At 41.5% G+C, this 16561-nt stretch overlaps 1 protein-coding gene across 1 annotated transcript; it reads right to left on the bottom strand.

Moving 5' to 3' along the window:
* Positions 1-700: 700 nt before the first annotated feature.
* CWC15 (CWC15 spliceosome associated protein homolog) lies at positions 701-15219 on the bottom strand. Its single transcript, XM_063305872.1, has 7 exons — positions 15201-15219; positions 12624-12808; positions 11581-11693; positions 10019-10107; positions 7500-7610; positions 2584-2702; positions 701-1123 (listed from the first exon to the last, which is right to left on the bottom strand). The coding sequence occupies exons 2-7, from the start codon at positions 12752-12754 to the stop codon at positions 994-996; spliced, it is 693 nt and encodes a 230-aa protein (XP_063161942.1). The 5' UTR covers positions 12755-12808; positions 15201-15219; the 3' UTR covers positions 701-993.
* Positions 15220-16561: the final 1342 nt, after the last annotated feature.

Here is a 16561-nt window from a genome sequence, read left to right as displayed (position 1 = left end):
AGTGCTAGTTTCAGGAGGAAAGTAGGTGAGAGGTGAGACATAAAATAAGTATTTTTAATTAAAAAACAAAACATCAGGGAGCCTGGTGATTACTCAGGATGATGCCTAGACTCACTCTGGGCCCTGGCTGGGTACCTCACATGCATGCAAGTTACTATCCAGAATAAGTAAGTTGATATCCTGTATGTACCTTTATATTTGGAGTAACTATGGTTATTGTACAAGAAGTTAGTTTTTAAAAAGAAAAGAATGTATGTAGCTCAGGTTCCACTGTGGAGTCCTTGGTGCTCTCTGAGCTTGGTTGTTTGCTTGCAGACGTTTCATTACCTGACTAGGGAAAGTCACCACTGCGCTACCGTATCAGGAAAAGCAGCAAAATGAGACCATTGCTGCTAGGTTCCTACCTCTCAGAACATGGTATGATCCACCCAGCACTGTCATTTTTCTTCTTTCAACCCCTAACCCATCCACCCCACTTTCTAATGGTGGGGCTTTGGTGAAGCAGTGCTCAGTTCTAAACTAGAGGTTGCTGGTGCTTAGGAGCAATAGTCAATCTGCTTGTCCATGAAGGATTTGAAGCTGGGACATCAGCCAGAACTAATGAAGCACGCTTCATATCACAGGAGACAGAAGGATCTCTGATAATGCTGAGTCTAAAAACATCCAAACTAATATAGGTTTATAAAGAAATGGCCTCATCAGTGAGTGAAGGATTTATTGGAAACCATTTTCAAAACATTTACAGAATGATTTTTCTATGAATGTACATTCATGGCAATAAGGAAACCAGCATCTGCAGGAAATGTGGGGGAGGGGGGCAAGTTAAAACAACAAAACATGCAAAATATGCCAGACAAGGGGTTAAGTTAAAAAGATACCTATGTCCGTGATGGATATTTGCTCACTGTTGACAGATTTCCATCTGAGCCAGCATTTTAATGATGGAAGGCAAATGACTTGCACCACACAATCTATCAGCAACACAGCCCATTCCTACTTGATGTATTTTTCCATAAACTTTTTGTGAAATTCAGACCGCAGCGTGTCATTGACAAATCGTTTGTCTTTTTTCATCTCATCTACGCCTTTAGCACAGTTCTTGAAGACGACATCATCATCCCATCTAAAAGAGGAAAGGAATGATCTACATGTCAGAGGTACTGCCAGAGACCTTAGTCCACGCTATACTGTTCTGACATATTTTCCCTTCTGGAATGTTGAGTGCTGAACTGGGCAGAGCCCATGTTAAAATGTGTAGGCTGAATTGACGAGAAAAGCAGTGGTCATTTATAAATGAGCAGAGCCATGGCCAGGCTAAAGACTGACCATCCTGACTAACTTCATCCTGACTAAGAAACCCTTGAAATACTTGGGTTTCTTTCCCAGAGAGAAGGAGAAGCAGGAGCAGAGTATTACGGAAAACAAGAAAAAACAGAAAATCCTAAAGAATCTATATGAAATGTCATGTGGTAAACAGGCTATCCTGAACCTAATAAAAAAGTACAGCAGGTGCTATTTGGACAGATAAAACAAAGGCACAACATTCTAGTTTTCCTGAGACAGCCCTGGCTTTATTTATATTATGGACCTTCCTAAATAGGAGATTATGAATGCATACTCAAGTTGACTACAGAAACCCATATACAAATAGGTACAATACTTTGAGAGCCATTTCTGGCAAAAGCTAGACTGTAGTCAGAAGCAGATTCAGACAAACGGAGTCTACGGGTCCTTAAAGGTGCAAGCCAGACTTCTCTAGAAACAGAGGTTAGAGAAGACATATACAGCATTTCAAAAAATGTATATTGCCTTTTTTTCCCCAATGAAAGCAACGTAATACAAGTTAATCATCTGGGAATTGAGGAATTTAAAAATGTGTCATGACTCCTTCCTACATTTCAGTGATTTTTCTCTAGTTTTAGACTTCTACCTTTTAGAAGTCCCTCAAAGTCTAAGCCTGGGGAAATTTTGTCAATCCTACAGATTTGGTAGAAACCAAGCCACTGGATTAAATCAATTAAAGGGGTAATACTGCATCGTGTGAGGGTTGGAAATAAAACCCTAAAGTAAGGATCTTAGACTGTAGAAGTAACTAGGGCTTTTAAAACAATAAAAATGACTTTGGCTCATAAAGGTCATAGCTAGGGATGTGCAAAACTCACTGAGGAACGGTATCAGCCAGAGAGCTCTGGAATGTTCTATTCCAACCCTCCACGATGAGCCTGCTTCTGGACTGTCTCATTCGTGGTGGTTCAGCAGTTTCTGAAAGTAAATTCTCCAAATGCTCAGTTTTGCACATCCCTGTTCATGGCCTCTCTTGTATATATGCTAATGCTGAGAGTATGGGGAAATAAACAAGAGGAGCTTGGAAGTGTGGTCCAGGAAGATGAATGTGTTTTAGTATGTATAACAGAGACCAAGGGCTTGAAGGCCTTAAATGCCTGCTCCCCACTTTATGATTTCAAGGCACATCTCTTTAAACAATTCAATTAAAACCCAGTTCAACTGTTTTGCAGTTGTGAATCCATACAGACTAGTGGAAAAAGCTGAGGATCCATTAAATGTACTGTTACACCTCCATACCTTCGCTTCACTTTAAAATTTGCCTGAGGCTGTACTGGTCCTGTCAGGTTCAGCAGAGGGTTACCACTAAGGATGTTTTCCATCCGTATCCTCTCCTCCTCAGCTTTCTGTTCTTGTTCCTGCCAAGAGAATAAAAGGTTGGTTCCATGCTTCTATAAAAGTGGGCTGTTTCCTTTTCAGATCACTAAGCTAGAGGTTCCTTCCTAGCCTCCTTTTGCAGTGCATTCAGGTTTCTTTTTTATTTTCGTAGTGCCAGGTTTCCATTTCTGAAATAAGCATATGCCAAATACTGGACTGCAGCCAGAGCCTGTTTTGGCTTCGTGTGTCCAGGGCAGGCAGCAATGAGTCCAAGGAATGAAGAGTTCACCTTCAGGCTGAAGCTTCTGTACTCCCCCACTGAGAAGTTCAGAGAAGGACTTATAAAAATAAAATCCCAGTGTCATGCCTTAAGTTGCTCCAGGAACCTTTGGGTGCCTCCCTCTAATCTTGCTTACACAACAGAGGGCTACAGGAGGGGTAAGCCCTAGAGGATGCTGCCAAAAGTCAGAGGGACCAGAACTCAGGAACGTCCATTTATTTATTTATAACATTTATATGGCTGCCCATCTTATATCAACCAACAACTAAAACAACTACACACACACACACACCCCATAAACATTATATATAATATAATATAATATAATATAATATAATATAATATAATATAATATAATATAATATAATATAATATAATATAATATAATATAATATAATATAATATAATATAATATATAATAATTACAATACAAATATTCTGACTTAAGCAAAAAACCACGCTGAGACAAGAAAAGAGTCTGTAGTGTTTATTAACTGCTCTAGTAGACAGAAAATCCTACCAAACTGAAGGAGCGTGGGAAACCCAGACAGATAAACCCCAAAACTCAAGGCAGGTCTGCTCAGAGTTTCTTTGAAGGACAGTTCAAAGCCTCTAAACTACGCATGCGTTTTCCACCCTGGATAGGGGCCCGCTCCTGCTCACCCTCCATACTCACAACTACACACACACACACACACACACAAAATTGAAAACCTGGCATCAAAGTTAAGCTTCCACATGCAGTCCATCATTAAATCCTCTCATCCACCTCACCCTATCCCACTGCTTGGGGGAAATGCCAGATCTTAAGTGCTTTTCAGAAGGCTAGGAGGGTTGGGGGCTGCCGAACTTCAAGGGGAAGGGTGTTCCATAGCACAGGGGCTGCCATGGGAAAGGCACGCTTCCTGGACCCCATAAGATGGCAATGTTTAAGGGAAGGGACTAGAAGTGTGCCCACCCTATCTGATCTGGTAGGAGAGGTAGATGTCCTTAGGGAGAGGTGGTCCCACAGATAACCTGGCCCTCTCGTTTCAAAGTTGGATGGAAGTGGGACTGCTCGCCGCAGCTGTGATAAGCACATTTGTGGAAGCCTTTGATGTAGGACCTCCTCTCTGCTCATGTCTATAATTCGCAAAAACCGGGTCACCACATCCTCTACTCCTCTCTGGAAAGCAATATAAGGTAATTTGTTTGCCTTCACTCCATCTAAGCAGAAAACAGCAAAGATGATTAATGGCCTAAATTGCTTGATTATGTGCTAAGTTGCAGAACCAAATTTTCTGGGTACACAATTTGTACTACTTCTAGATGGAATTCTATTTATTTATTTATTCAGTGATTTATATGGCCAGCCAACTCACAAAGAGTGACTTGGGAAGCTTACGTATAGTTAAAAATCTGAAAACAGAAAAACCAGTAACAAAACACACAAAACACCACAATGCAGCAAAACCGAGGCCAAGTTGTCTCAGGATGAGCTCATCCAACATTCTTGCCTGGGGAATAAAACAAGTGTTCAAGGCCTTGCAGAAGGCCAGTAGGGTCATGGCCATCTGAATCCTGGGGAGGGAATGTAGTCCCAAAGGGCAGGTGCTGTGACAGAAAAGTTGTGCTTCCAGATCCTCCTAGAAGACAGTGTTTTAATGGAACGACCCTGAAGCATGCCCACCCTGCAGGATCTCATGGGATGAGCCAACCCCATCAGAGACAGCAGTCCCACAAATAACCCAGCCCAGACACTAACCCTAGGTGCCAACCCAAAACACAGCAAGCAGAAGAAGCTGCTTCGGCAACCCAATTTATGCAACCCAGTAGGCACAAAACCATGGAAATATGGAGTTGGAAGAGGCTATTAAGGCCAGCTACCTACTCAGCCTGAGAATCCACACTAGAGCATCCCTGGACAGCCTTTATTAAATACACCCAGCTAAGGGGAGCCCATCATTTTCCTAGAGATAAAACCTTTTTCCTAATATTTAACTGGATTCCCCTTGCTGTAACCCAAAACCATCATTTCCCGTCTTGCATTCTAGGATGATACAGAATAGTTCTTGGCCTTCTCCTACGTGACAGCCTTTTAAGTACCTGAAGACTGCTGTCCTATCCCCCCCTCTTATTTTTTCTCAAGGCTCAACATTGCCAGCTCATTCAATCTCTCTTCACAGGACTTAGTTTCTAATCTCCTGATCTTCCTTCTTGTCCCTCTCAGAATCTGTTCCAGAACCTTTCCTAAAATGTGCTGCCCAGAGTACTTGCAATGAAGCCTGCCCAGTGCAGAATGGGGTGGAATTATTATTGTTCAAGAAGTAATTGCATGATTGCCAAACTGCATCGCAACTGATAATCCTAAACATCCATACAGTAATGAAAACATCAGCACCCCTATTTTAAACCACCCAAGAATGTCACTCGCAGCAAATCAGAACTAAATGATGCTCATTTTCAGCACACATACAACAAAAATTGCACAGGGAATCAAAGCAGGGAATCTGAAACTTTGGCTTCTGAGTGACAGATTCAACTTTTAACCTTTGTTTGCTTGGAACAAAAAATGGTTTGACTGCTTATCCTTTGGATGAAATTGGAGAGTGAACACCAGCTGATTTAGCCTGGGCCAGGTGGTAAAAGATTATACCACTTGTATAATCCAGGAATAAACTGCAATCTGGGAATTGGAGGCAGACCAATCAAGCATAAATGTTACAACAAGATAAAAAGCCAATCACACTAGATAAAACATGTAATAGTTATATTTAGGCGGTGCAAGATCCAGACCTCCCACTCAAGTTTTTCTCACTTACTGTTCTACAAGATTGTGAGAAGAGACACATAAGAATCCTTTGCATGATCAAAACCTGATAGGAACTTAAACAGAATTGTATGTATTCTTCAATTAAGTAATTGATAATTGTATAGAGTAATTACAATGTTTAATCTCATTCCTATGCTACACTTCATCAAAATGGAACTATTCTATTTGATCCACTCCATAAACATTATCTTACTAACAATAACTACAAGTAGAAGCAAATACAACTAATGACATTTAGCCTAAGTTCAGTCCTTTACTGTTGTTTACTATCATTTTGTCTTACGTTGTTTTCTGGGCTTCTGTGAAACTTCTGGCTGAAAGGCAGCCTCAGTTTCTATCTGCACATAATTTTAACACAGGCAGTTATATGCACGAATGTGTATTCATCTCCATCATTTCCCAGACAGGCACATTACTTACCCTAGATATATGGCATACTCATAAACAGAATTCAGGACAAGCCCAGCATTCCACAGGAGCTGTAGCTCAGCAGGAGATCACATGGCTTTGACACAGGAGCATAACAGAGTTAAACCAGCCACAGGAAGAATTTTGGGCTGCAAGATTGTGCAGGGGAGGTGGGGTGGGAAGAATGTTGCTCGATAGCTTAGGGAACAGCTGCCAATCAGAGCAAAGATTACTGTACTTGGTAAACTAGTGATCCAATGCAGGATAAGCAGTTTTATATCTTCAAAGGGGTAACCAAAGAGGCATAGCAAATGATAATAATTTGGGCTGTGCAGCCCTTTATATTTGATTACAGAAAAGGTGCTCTGGTGCACAGTGGACCGGAAATGCAAAAGTCCTATTTGCAATTCTTTAATTCTCTCCAGAATCACAAAGCTGTCCTCTGGAAGCAATGTGATTCAAGATAAAAAGATGCAGCTGCTTTAAAGAGTTACAGACAGGCGCCCTATAAGTGCCCCCAAATGCTTCAAAGTATCTTTTTAGAACTGAATTCTGAAGCATTGCACAGCCATAGTAATAACAAGATTATGTACAACATTCAGTGATCTAGCAATGGAATGTTCTGGCATTCCCTGGAATGTTCCTGAGTGTTCTGGGGGCAGACTGGCTTCTTCTGGAAGTGTTTCTTGTGGAACAGGAAGTGCTTCATGATGTTCTGGAAAAGATTTCAGGTTAGGGTCCAGACCACATCCACAAAACAGCCAATTGGTGCATTCTGGAAGGAAAATGGAACGTTCCTAGGAATATCCAAGCGATCTGTTCCTGGACTGAGTTTTGCACATCCCTGATTCCAAGCAAGCTTTAGACCAGCCTTCCCTCCATGGTGCCTTCTGATGCCATCAGATTACTACTCTTGCTATTCTTTGACCATGCTGGCTGGACATGATAGAAAGTGTAATTCAGTCACCTGGAAGGTTCCTGCCTGGAAACTTTATATTCTAGCAGCCTCTAGTGGTACTAAATGGCTGTTTCTAGAAATAACATTTGTATCTGGGAAGGGCAAGATGTTTCAGATTCAAATCATTCTGAATTTGAAACGTTTTGCACACCCCTAGCTTATATGCAATGACAAACAGTTTGCTTTGATGTGGTGGACAAGACTCGACAGTAGATATCTCTGGACAGTGTTTCTCAACCTGGGGAGCAGAGGAGGAAAAGAATTTCTCCCCAAATTCTTATTGAATCGCTCTCAATAAGAAATGATAATCCTAGAAGATGCAGACCACATATCTATCTTCATTTTGCAATTTATTCAGTAAACTTAAATTATGCATTTACCTTTCGGGCTTGCTCTTCAGCTCGTTCCTTTTTTATCTTCTCTAGCTCAGCTAACAGAGCAGCTGTATCATCATCACTCTCTTCATCGTAGTCTTCATCCTCATCATCCTCCTACAAATAGAGCAAGATCAGCAGACTGTTCATTTTATACCCAAGGGGAGCGTGCAGTCCTTCAGATCCCATTCCAAAAAGAAGCTTTGGACTGCACAGAGACACAAACGCAGCACCTGTCTCCCACTGTTCTAATGAACCCTGCTGCTTCCCAGGATCATATGGCAGTTGCAGAAAGCAGCAGCATGATCTTGCAAAAGATGCAGCTGCTTTAAAAACTTCCAGACAGGTGCTCCACTTGTGCTCTGAAGCATCTTTTCCAGTTTATTTCTGAAGGGCACATTGCCCTAGTACTAGCATGAAATATTTAATTCCAGTTTCCTATATAGCAAAACATGTATATATAATGCATTTATGAAGCAACTAATCAGATTAGCCTGTACCTATGAAAAATGTGTAAGTTTTACACACAATTTATTCAATTTGCAATTTCCAGTTTTCCAATCAAGACTCCACCAAGCTAGCATATGTTGTGGTTTTGTTATTTTACCACAGGAATCATAACTCTCCAAATATTTGTTTCTGTTTCTGAAGCTTCCTAACTGATCGTCAGTGCATTCAAGTAAAACACATTTTTGTCAAAAAATTCATGAGACCATTTTTAAGTCACCATATTCTCAATTCAGGTCTGTACAGGTAGTCCTTGACTTATGACCACAATTGGGACTGGACTTTCCAGTGCAAGTCATTGTGGTTGTAAGTCGAGTCACCATGTGACTGGACCTCATTTTACAACCATTTTTACCATGGTCGATAAGCAAATCCAGCTTCCCCAATGGGCATTTTTTGCCAGAAAATGGCAAAAAACATCACAAAATGTGATCACATGACTGCAGGATGCTGCAATCGGTCATAAATGTGAGCTGGTTTCCAAGCACCAGAAAAGTGATCATGTGACCGCAGGGGGTGGTGCGACATTTTGTGATGCTCAGAAGTGTTTTACAGGCCATAAAGCACCCATTCCAAGGCTGGCATAACTTCAGACCATTGTTAAACGAAGGGTCATAAACTGAGGACTACCTGTATCAATCATGACCACCATCTTAGGCCCAATCACATGCATCACACAACATATATTATTCAGTCCTACAGCCTGGGTCTAACATAGCATGACACCTTCCTGGTGCCTGCCAGGATCTACCCTCTACCTGACTTTATTATCAGATTGTTTTAATTGAAACAAAAAACACATAGAAAGCTGGCATGCTACAATGTGTCAGCTTCAAGCATTTTTAATTTTATTTATTTATTTATTTAGAGAGCCAGTTTGGTCTAGTGGTTAAGGCAACTGGCTAGAAACCAGGAGACTGTGAATTCTAGTCCTGCCTTAGGCATGAAAGCCGGCTGGGTGTCCTTGGCAACTGGCTAGAAACCAGGAGACTGTGGTTAAGGCAACTGGCTAGAAACCAGGAGACTGTGCCTTAATCCCTCTCTCTCAGCCCAACTCACCTCACAGGGTTGTTGTTGTGGGGAAAATAGGAGGAAGGAGTATTACGTATGTTTGCCACCTTGAGGTATTTATAAAAATAATAAAGGCAGGATAGAAAACAAACAAACAAACAGAATTTTGTCACCACCCATCTCACTCAAAGAGCGACTCTGGGTGCTTCTGCATTAAAAAAATATGCATATTCTGTACTCCAAAAACATTTTAGAAAATAAAAATGATGGGGGCCACAGCCCAGGGCTTTGTCATGTATATGAAAAAACAAACAAACAAAAAAGTTGAGATCATAAAGAGAGTTGTGGGATGCTATAAGGAGCGAGGGGAGTAACTGTTCTGCTGTCCAATAAGTGGGTGTTTAGTGACTGGCCACACCCAGCAGTGCAGCTGTTTCAAGAAAGCACCTGTAATGTATTCTCAAAATTGCAAATGTGCTTATCAGCCGAAAAGGTTTGGCAACCCAGACCTAAATGGATGTCCAAGATTCCCAAAATTTAAGAAAGAAGGAAGGTCTCTATGTTTTACAACTCCTGAAAAGATGCCTGTTCCAACCATTTGAAAATTTGCCTTCTAATATCAGGAAGCTCATACGTCATGTTCTTCTATATTAATCCAGTTTTGGGAAACTGCTGATTTTGCAAACTGCAGTGGCAACGTTTATGATCACTTATTCTGATCTCAAAGAAACATCTGTGCCTCACAATCAATTCTAAAAACTCCTGGCTTTCTACAGACCTGACCCACTGAGTCTGCCCCTTCCTTCCCACAGTTTAGTGGCAGAGCAGGTGCTGGGCATACAGCAGATTTAATCTTGAGTTAAAAATTTATCAGGACAGAAATGATGATTGAAACCCTTATCTGAGATCTGGACTGCACTAACAGCCACAGCAGATGGACAACGAGTGATCAAGGCGGACCATGGATAAGAGAGCTACTGAGTTCCCAAACTCTCCAGAATACATACGTCAGTCAAAGGATCATCTGCATCCAGGTTAGCTGCAGGGATCTGATCTAGTCGAGGTTTCTTTGACACTGAAGAGGAAGTTGTGTGCTCTGGGAAAGAAACATAGCCCAAAAAACCAACAGCAATGAAAGAAAAGTGAATATCATAGAAAATGAACAAAGCTGTCCTTACAATAAAGCTGACGGTAAAAAAAATGTTACCAGTTCACACCAGTCTTTCAGTAAATCTAAATTCTGATAGTATTTAGATTCTGATTAAACTGATAATTTAATAAATTAAATTGATAATTTAATAAATGATTAAATTCTGATAGAATCTAAATGGGAAAAAAAGGGGTAGAGGGAAGGAGCCAGGCCTCTTCTAGCTCTCTGTGTTTTTTGCTTGTAAGTCTGTAAACAATTCTTAGACCAAGGCAAGTAGTTATTTATATACCTTTTTATCTCTAGTGACAAATTGTTGGATTTCTTAGAGCAGGCCTTATATTAAGTGATTTTGCCTTTGAAGACCATTCCCAAATATTGAAAAAGTCCTTTCTTTTAATACTACTACCCCTTTTTGCTATTGCTTTACAACACCACCCCCAGCATTTGCTGTCAACATATTCCCTTCTACTATCTTCATTCATTTATTATTTGCTCAATTTATATCCCTCCTTTCTGTTTACATCCTCTCTGTAATATATTTACAATACACGTAGACCTCACTTAGCGACTGCCTCAGGCAGCAACCGTTCAAACTTACAACAGTAATGAAGAAGTAACTTTGTGACCAATGCCTGCATTTATGACTTTTGCAGCGTCTCTCTCTCAGGCACGGTTGCCATTACAGTCAGCACATGCTGTCCTATGCCTGACCCATTTTTCTCTCCCCCCTCGCAGAGTAAAGGGATTACCTAAACAATTTTTCTCTGCAGCTCAGCCCTTCCCCAGAAGGAGCTAACCACAAGTGAACAAGCTCAGCTCTGTGACCTTAATTAGCCAGCTTGCAGCCCTGCCTGTAACTGACAAGACTTTAATCAGTTTCACCTTTGTTTGCCTCCCAAGTGGCTCAGGGCTGGGAGTGCGCCAGGCAAACAGCTGGTGCCAGGGCATTCTTTTCTGTGTGTATTCCCCATTGTGTGCCTCCTTACTTTCTTGTAATCCCTTCCTCTCCAATGAATGTAAATACAAACAGTAATTTCCTTCTCGCTAATTATCCCAGTGCTGGGGTGAGCATTCCAAAGGGCGGGGGAGTGGGGGGGAAAAAAGCTGAAGTAAAATCATAAGCACAGTTGTGGTCACATGATTTTCCACTTAGTGACAACATCACTTAATGACCAAGTTGCTGGTCCCAATAGTGGTCGCTAAATGAGGACTACCTGTAATGTGCTATTGACCCTATTGCTGCCCTGCTCTAGCATCTGGGAGAGGTTTCTTAGAACATACACCCCATGGAATATTTATAAATTTTATTTTAGTGAGCCCTTTTTGAATTTCCTGGGCCTGCACTAGATCCATGGGTATCTCCACAAACCACAGGCTGATCAACCCTACAAACCCCTTTGCTATGATGATGGCACAAACCTCGTGCTGGCCTGTCTCGGTTCTTCTCTCTCACCACAACTCTCTCCCTCTCCTCCAGTTCTCTCCTGAAATCACGGTTGCGCACCTCTTCAGGGGCATCCTGAGTGGCTTGCCTAAAAGAAGCAGCACATCAAGAAGGCGAATCAAGAAAATGAAGCTCCTGTAGCACAGCAGACAAGAACATGTAATAAGAAGTGGGGATGTGCAAACCAGCAAGATCTGCTTTTGGAAAGTTTCTTAAACATTCTGAGTATGTTTTCCATAAGGGCATCTTCCAGAAGTTCTGTTAACTTTCAGGTGTTATGACATGGTAAGGCACACAAAGAACAGAAGAGGAGTTTATTAGCCAAAACTTCCTCAAGATACTTCTGTGTGATTCTTGCACACTTTATAGAGAAAAAGGGAGCCTGGTGTTAAGTCCAACTGAGACTGCAATTGGAGTAGTTTCCCCAAGCTGAATTTGACTCCTAGTATTTACATGAAGAGGATGACCAGCAGCAAAGTGGATGGGCTCAGTTACAGTGGTGATGGTGCAGATCATGGACAGATCATGATGGAGAAAATCTATGTGGTTGCTAACAGGTGACACCAACCTGATGGCACATAATCAATCAATCTAGTTAGCCGGATCAATGCAAGAGGGCTAACATGTTGAATTGAAGATCCAGTGATTGTTTTTGCATCACATTAATTCAAACCTTGGTTAGGGTTGATTGGTTTACTGATTTACTGGTGAGATCCCAAAAAACTGGAGAAGAGCTAATATCCCTGTCTGGTGGTCTATGTAGTCACTAAGAGTCAAGACTGACTTGATGGACATAATCAATTACATGAAGACCTGAGCTGCCATTGGCTGTGACCCAATGGAGATTACAAATTCATAAATCTCCAGTTGTGCCAGGTGTTCCCTTAAATAATGACTATGCTACATTGACGACACATTAGATGCCAGAAAGAAAACAAATGGCAGGTATTCCTTCTTCAGGCAAAATGAAACCCACTGCCAGAATCAATTCCCACAAGAAAAACAACTTGGCCTTTACCTATATTTGATTTTTGTATGAGAAGGAAGATCTCTGCTAGAATACTGCTTGGAGAGCTGACTTAAGTCACCTTCTCCTTTCCCTCTTCCGCCTCTTGCTGGTTCAAAGGTTGGTCGAGCAGCAGTAGTCATCTTAAAAGCATGGGATCAAACACGCACCATGGATGTAGGTTAAAACCTACAATACTAATACAAAAACAAAGCTTGATCAATACATCTTATTCAAGGAAACAGCCAGTCTCTGTTACAGTTGTAGTCCAATGCAAAAAACAATATTTTTATTTCTTAGTAAACTGCGCTGAATTAAAGAGGTCTGGTGCTAATGAAGCAAACGCAGAATGGCAGTTTTAAGCAGTGTGTATCTTCATTCAACTGCTGCATCCCAGAACCCCTTAATGATATACCTACATTTTAAAAACATGCAATAGAATACATAGCATTCCTTCTAATATCCAGGATTGAAAATGGGAAAATGGGGGCAGAAACAGAGCCAAAAAGTATTTTGATATGAAATATACTTCTATTCTTTTGAACTCTGCTTTGGGGATTTTCTAAAAATGATTATAAAGGATGATAAACAAGAACACTTTTTTTATACTTACATCAAGGCCTCTATCAGAACTGCAAATGTATTTGGTTCATTCTTTTTTTGCTCTTTCTGTACCTTGTCCCTGATAGCCTTGAGCTTATTACTTTTTCTCATGAGCCATTCAGGATAGTTACTAGAATAAAATTAAAGGAAACCCCACCTACACTACCTTGGGCCCATGGAAGGTAGGTGAGATTTAAATGCAATAAAGTTACGCTAAAAACTATATTTCAGAATTCACTGGCTACAATGTAAATCTGCATATATCTCTCTTAGTAACTTTCCTTTGCTTTTTGCATCTTATGAAATAGTACATACTTAAAAACACATACACCAATATAAACAACTATTATTTATTTATTTAATACATTTATATGGCTGCCAACTCATACACGGTGACTCCGGGTGGCTTACAAAATTAAAGTCCACAATATATATATATATAAAAAAAAAAATCGACCCCCCGCAGTGCCTACAAAAACATTCATTTATTTATTTGCTATCAGAGGTTTTTATTTTGTTCCACAGTTAGCGCAGTTAGACATACACTGCACTAGCGGAACAATTTCCTTTAAGAAAAACAAGTTTTAGCAATAGACTAGCAATGAGGCATCATTATCACTAGTTTATTTTTTAAAATACAGAGTATTTTCATATATATCTGTTTGTGAAGAAAATGTTCATGCCCAGGTTTTCTTGATGCCATTCAGTCCTCCATAGGGTCCATACCCATGTGCAATATCAAAAGATTTCCTTCAATACTTACCTACCATTCGTTTAAGAATTTCCTACCCTTCTTATTACCAAAGCAGCAAATAACTGAATAACAAGCTTCTGTTATCAAGTTACAGATCTATTCTTAGAAGGCTACCAAACACAATACAGTATAATTCAACTTTGCCTCTATGTTAATAACATGACATTGATTGTAACATTTATATTACTTTAATCAAGTTAGACTACAGTTAGCTCCTTGTATCAAGTAAAGGGATACATGCTGTCTGTCTGTCTATTTATTTGTTTAAATGATTTATATGGCCGCCCAATATAAGCAACTCTGGGTGGCTCACAACAACCATCTTAATTAGGCACCTTTGATTTCAAAGAATTGAGTCTCTCTTAATCACAACTATTAAAGCCAGATTATGACCCTATCCAGCACTATTTTAAACACCACATTCTCACACATCATGCAAACTGGGGTGCAAGTGTAATCACAGAACAGGCTCCAAGGAAGTTCCTTATTCTAATCCAGCGTTTCCCAACTTTCCAGAGAGGCAGACTTCAACTCCCAGAGTTCTCAGCAGTGACCATGCTGGCTAAGGAATTGTGGGGGTTGAAGTCCACACCTCTGGAAGTGGCCCAGGAGGAGGAAAGCTGTTCTAATCTCACCTCTTTCCCGTACGATACCCTGTAAGGTAAAGCCTTTTCAAGTTGAATTCAAATCCATGTGACTGGCCTAATTCGGAAAATCATTCTGAATTCAAAGTCTCTAAAAAGGCCACCTTGACTCTTGATAACTTCTCATGTGGATCCATGTAGTTTCCTAGGCAACAGTACATCAGTAGGTTGCCAGTGCTGCCTTCTGGGGGGTTTTTTCTCCCCCTTTTTAAATTCCTGGTCTATCCTCGAGCCCTGGGATTTCCTGGTGGTCTCCCATCCAAGTACTAGCCAGCCGCAACCACTTCAGCTTTTCCAGTTCAGCCAAGGTTGGCTAGAGATTGATACCTAGACAGGCTCTGTAAGGCAGGTCAATACTGTTACTCTGGATCTTACATGGAGAGACTGAGAAAAAGCAGATTGGGGCTAAACTTGCCCCTCGCTCAACCCCTCCTCCTTTTGCAAGAAAGGGGTGGGAGAATACTGTCCTACCTTACAGGACTGTCGTATGAATTCTGACTAGATTATGCACGTAAACCTATGATTGCCTGAAAGCTCTGTACACATAAACAATCCCTATTACAAAAATGATATTGTAATTAATTCTACCTGCTGCAGTGACTGGCCTAAATGGGGCAGCCTCCGTGTCCTGAGACGCACACACGAGACCCACACACAGCTCGACCCACTTACTTATCGCCCGCGGTTACAGCCGCACGGCTAGGCCAGCCGCGCCATTATTCCCCCCACAGACCAGCATCCACCGCACATGAAACTATAGAGACGCTACTCGATGGTGGAGAAGGGAGAATTCATATACTAGAAAGAGGCTAGAGGGGCCCATTCCCTAAGCTTCCGGTGAAATATGTCCAGGACTGGTCGTTCGGCTTCCCGGAGGCGGGACAGAACTGCACCGCTCTCAGCCGCATCCTCTCTGCCCCTTTGCAAAGAGAAAGGTAGTTCGGTTTTGGACCGGAAGTGGGAGCATGATCGTATTTAACAAAGAGTTAAAGCTAGAGCAAACCTCCGTCTTTTGGGGGAGATGGGTGGTAACAAAATTTGAATAATAAATAAATAAACAAACAACATACTACTTCTGGTTTAATTTCCATCGGAAAGCAAAATGTGGGAGACCCATCGAAAGGCGGTCGAATTCAGATTCAGGGAGGTGTAATAATCCCTTCTACTGCCGACTGGAGAAGCATTTCTCGTCCATTTTCCTTTAGCCGCCTTTTTGTAGTGGTCAATTGGAAACCGGAAGTGTAAGGAGTGCAAGTAATTCTTGCCTTTGTTCCCAGGGCCGCAACTAGGGGGGGGGCAAGCGGGGCTGGGGGGGGCGCCAAAATGAGCGCTGGGGGGGGGGGCGCCAAAAATGGTCGCGGAATCCATGTTCGCCCCGGGTGATACAGATCCTAGTTGCGGCCCTGCTTGTTCCTAAGACTTTCTCTGAAAGGGTTGGGGGCCAAGACAGATTGAACTAAAAGGGGAGGAGCAAATGATGGGAAGGGGGCGGGGCCTGGAAGATCCTGGTGTCTTTGTGCCCCCATACAGTACTTATAATCACAGAAGTGGTCTCGCTGTAATTCCAGTTTCCAGAGTGCCTAGTCTGAATTGTGGGATAGGTAGTTCATATGCATGTGGAGGGCCCTATAGGGAGGAATGAATTGAAAAGCTAAGCAAGGATGGATCTGGTTGGTTCTTGGATGAGAGATCATAAGGAAAGCCTAGATGTATAGGCTAGGCAGAAAGTCACAAAAACATCTTGGAAAAAGACAATGGGAAATTATTTCCATGTTGCTGCTGAGAACACTACACAGACATCTCCTTTAAAGGTCAGACTAAATGCGATCCCTGGGGAAGGTAATGGCAATCCACCCCAGTATTCTTGCCATGAAAACTAAATGGATCAGAACAACCAGAGATATGTCGGTACACCATCGGGAGATGAGACTCCCAGGTTGGAAGATGGT

This window comes from Candoia aspera, chromosome 5 (assembly GCF_035149785.1).
Source record: "Candoia aspera isolate rCanAsp1 chromosome 5, rCanAsp1.hap2, whole genome shotgun sequence".
Lineage (NCBI taxonomy): Eukaryota > Metazoa > Chordata > Lepidosauria > Squamata > Boidae > Candoia > Candoia aspera.
The sequence above is the reverse complement of the archived record's forward strand: the minus strand, read 5'-3'. Positions and strand labels throughout refer to the sequence as shown.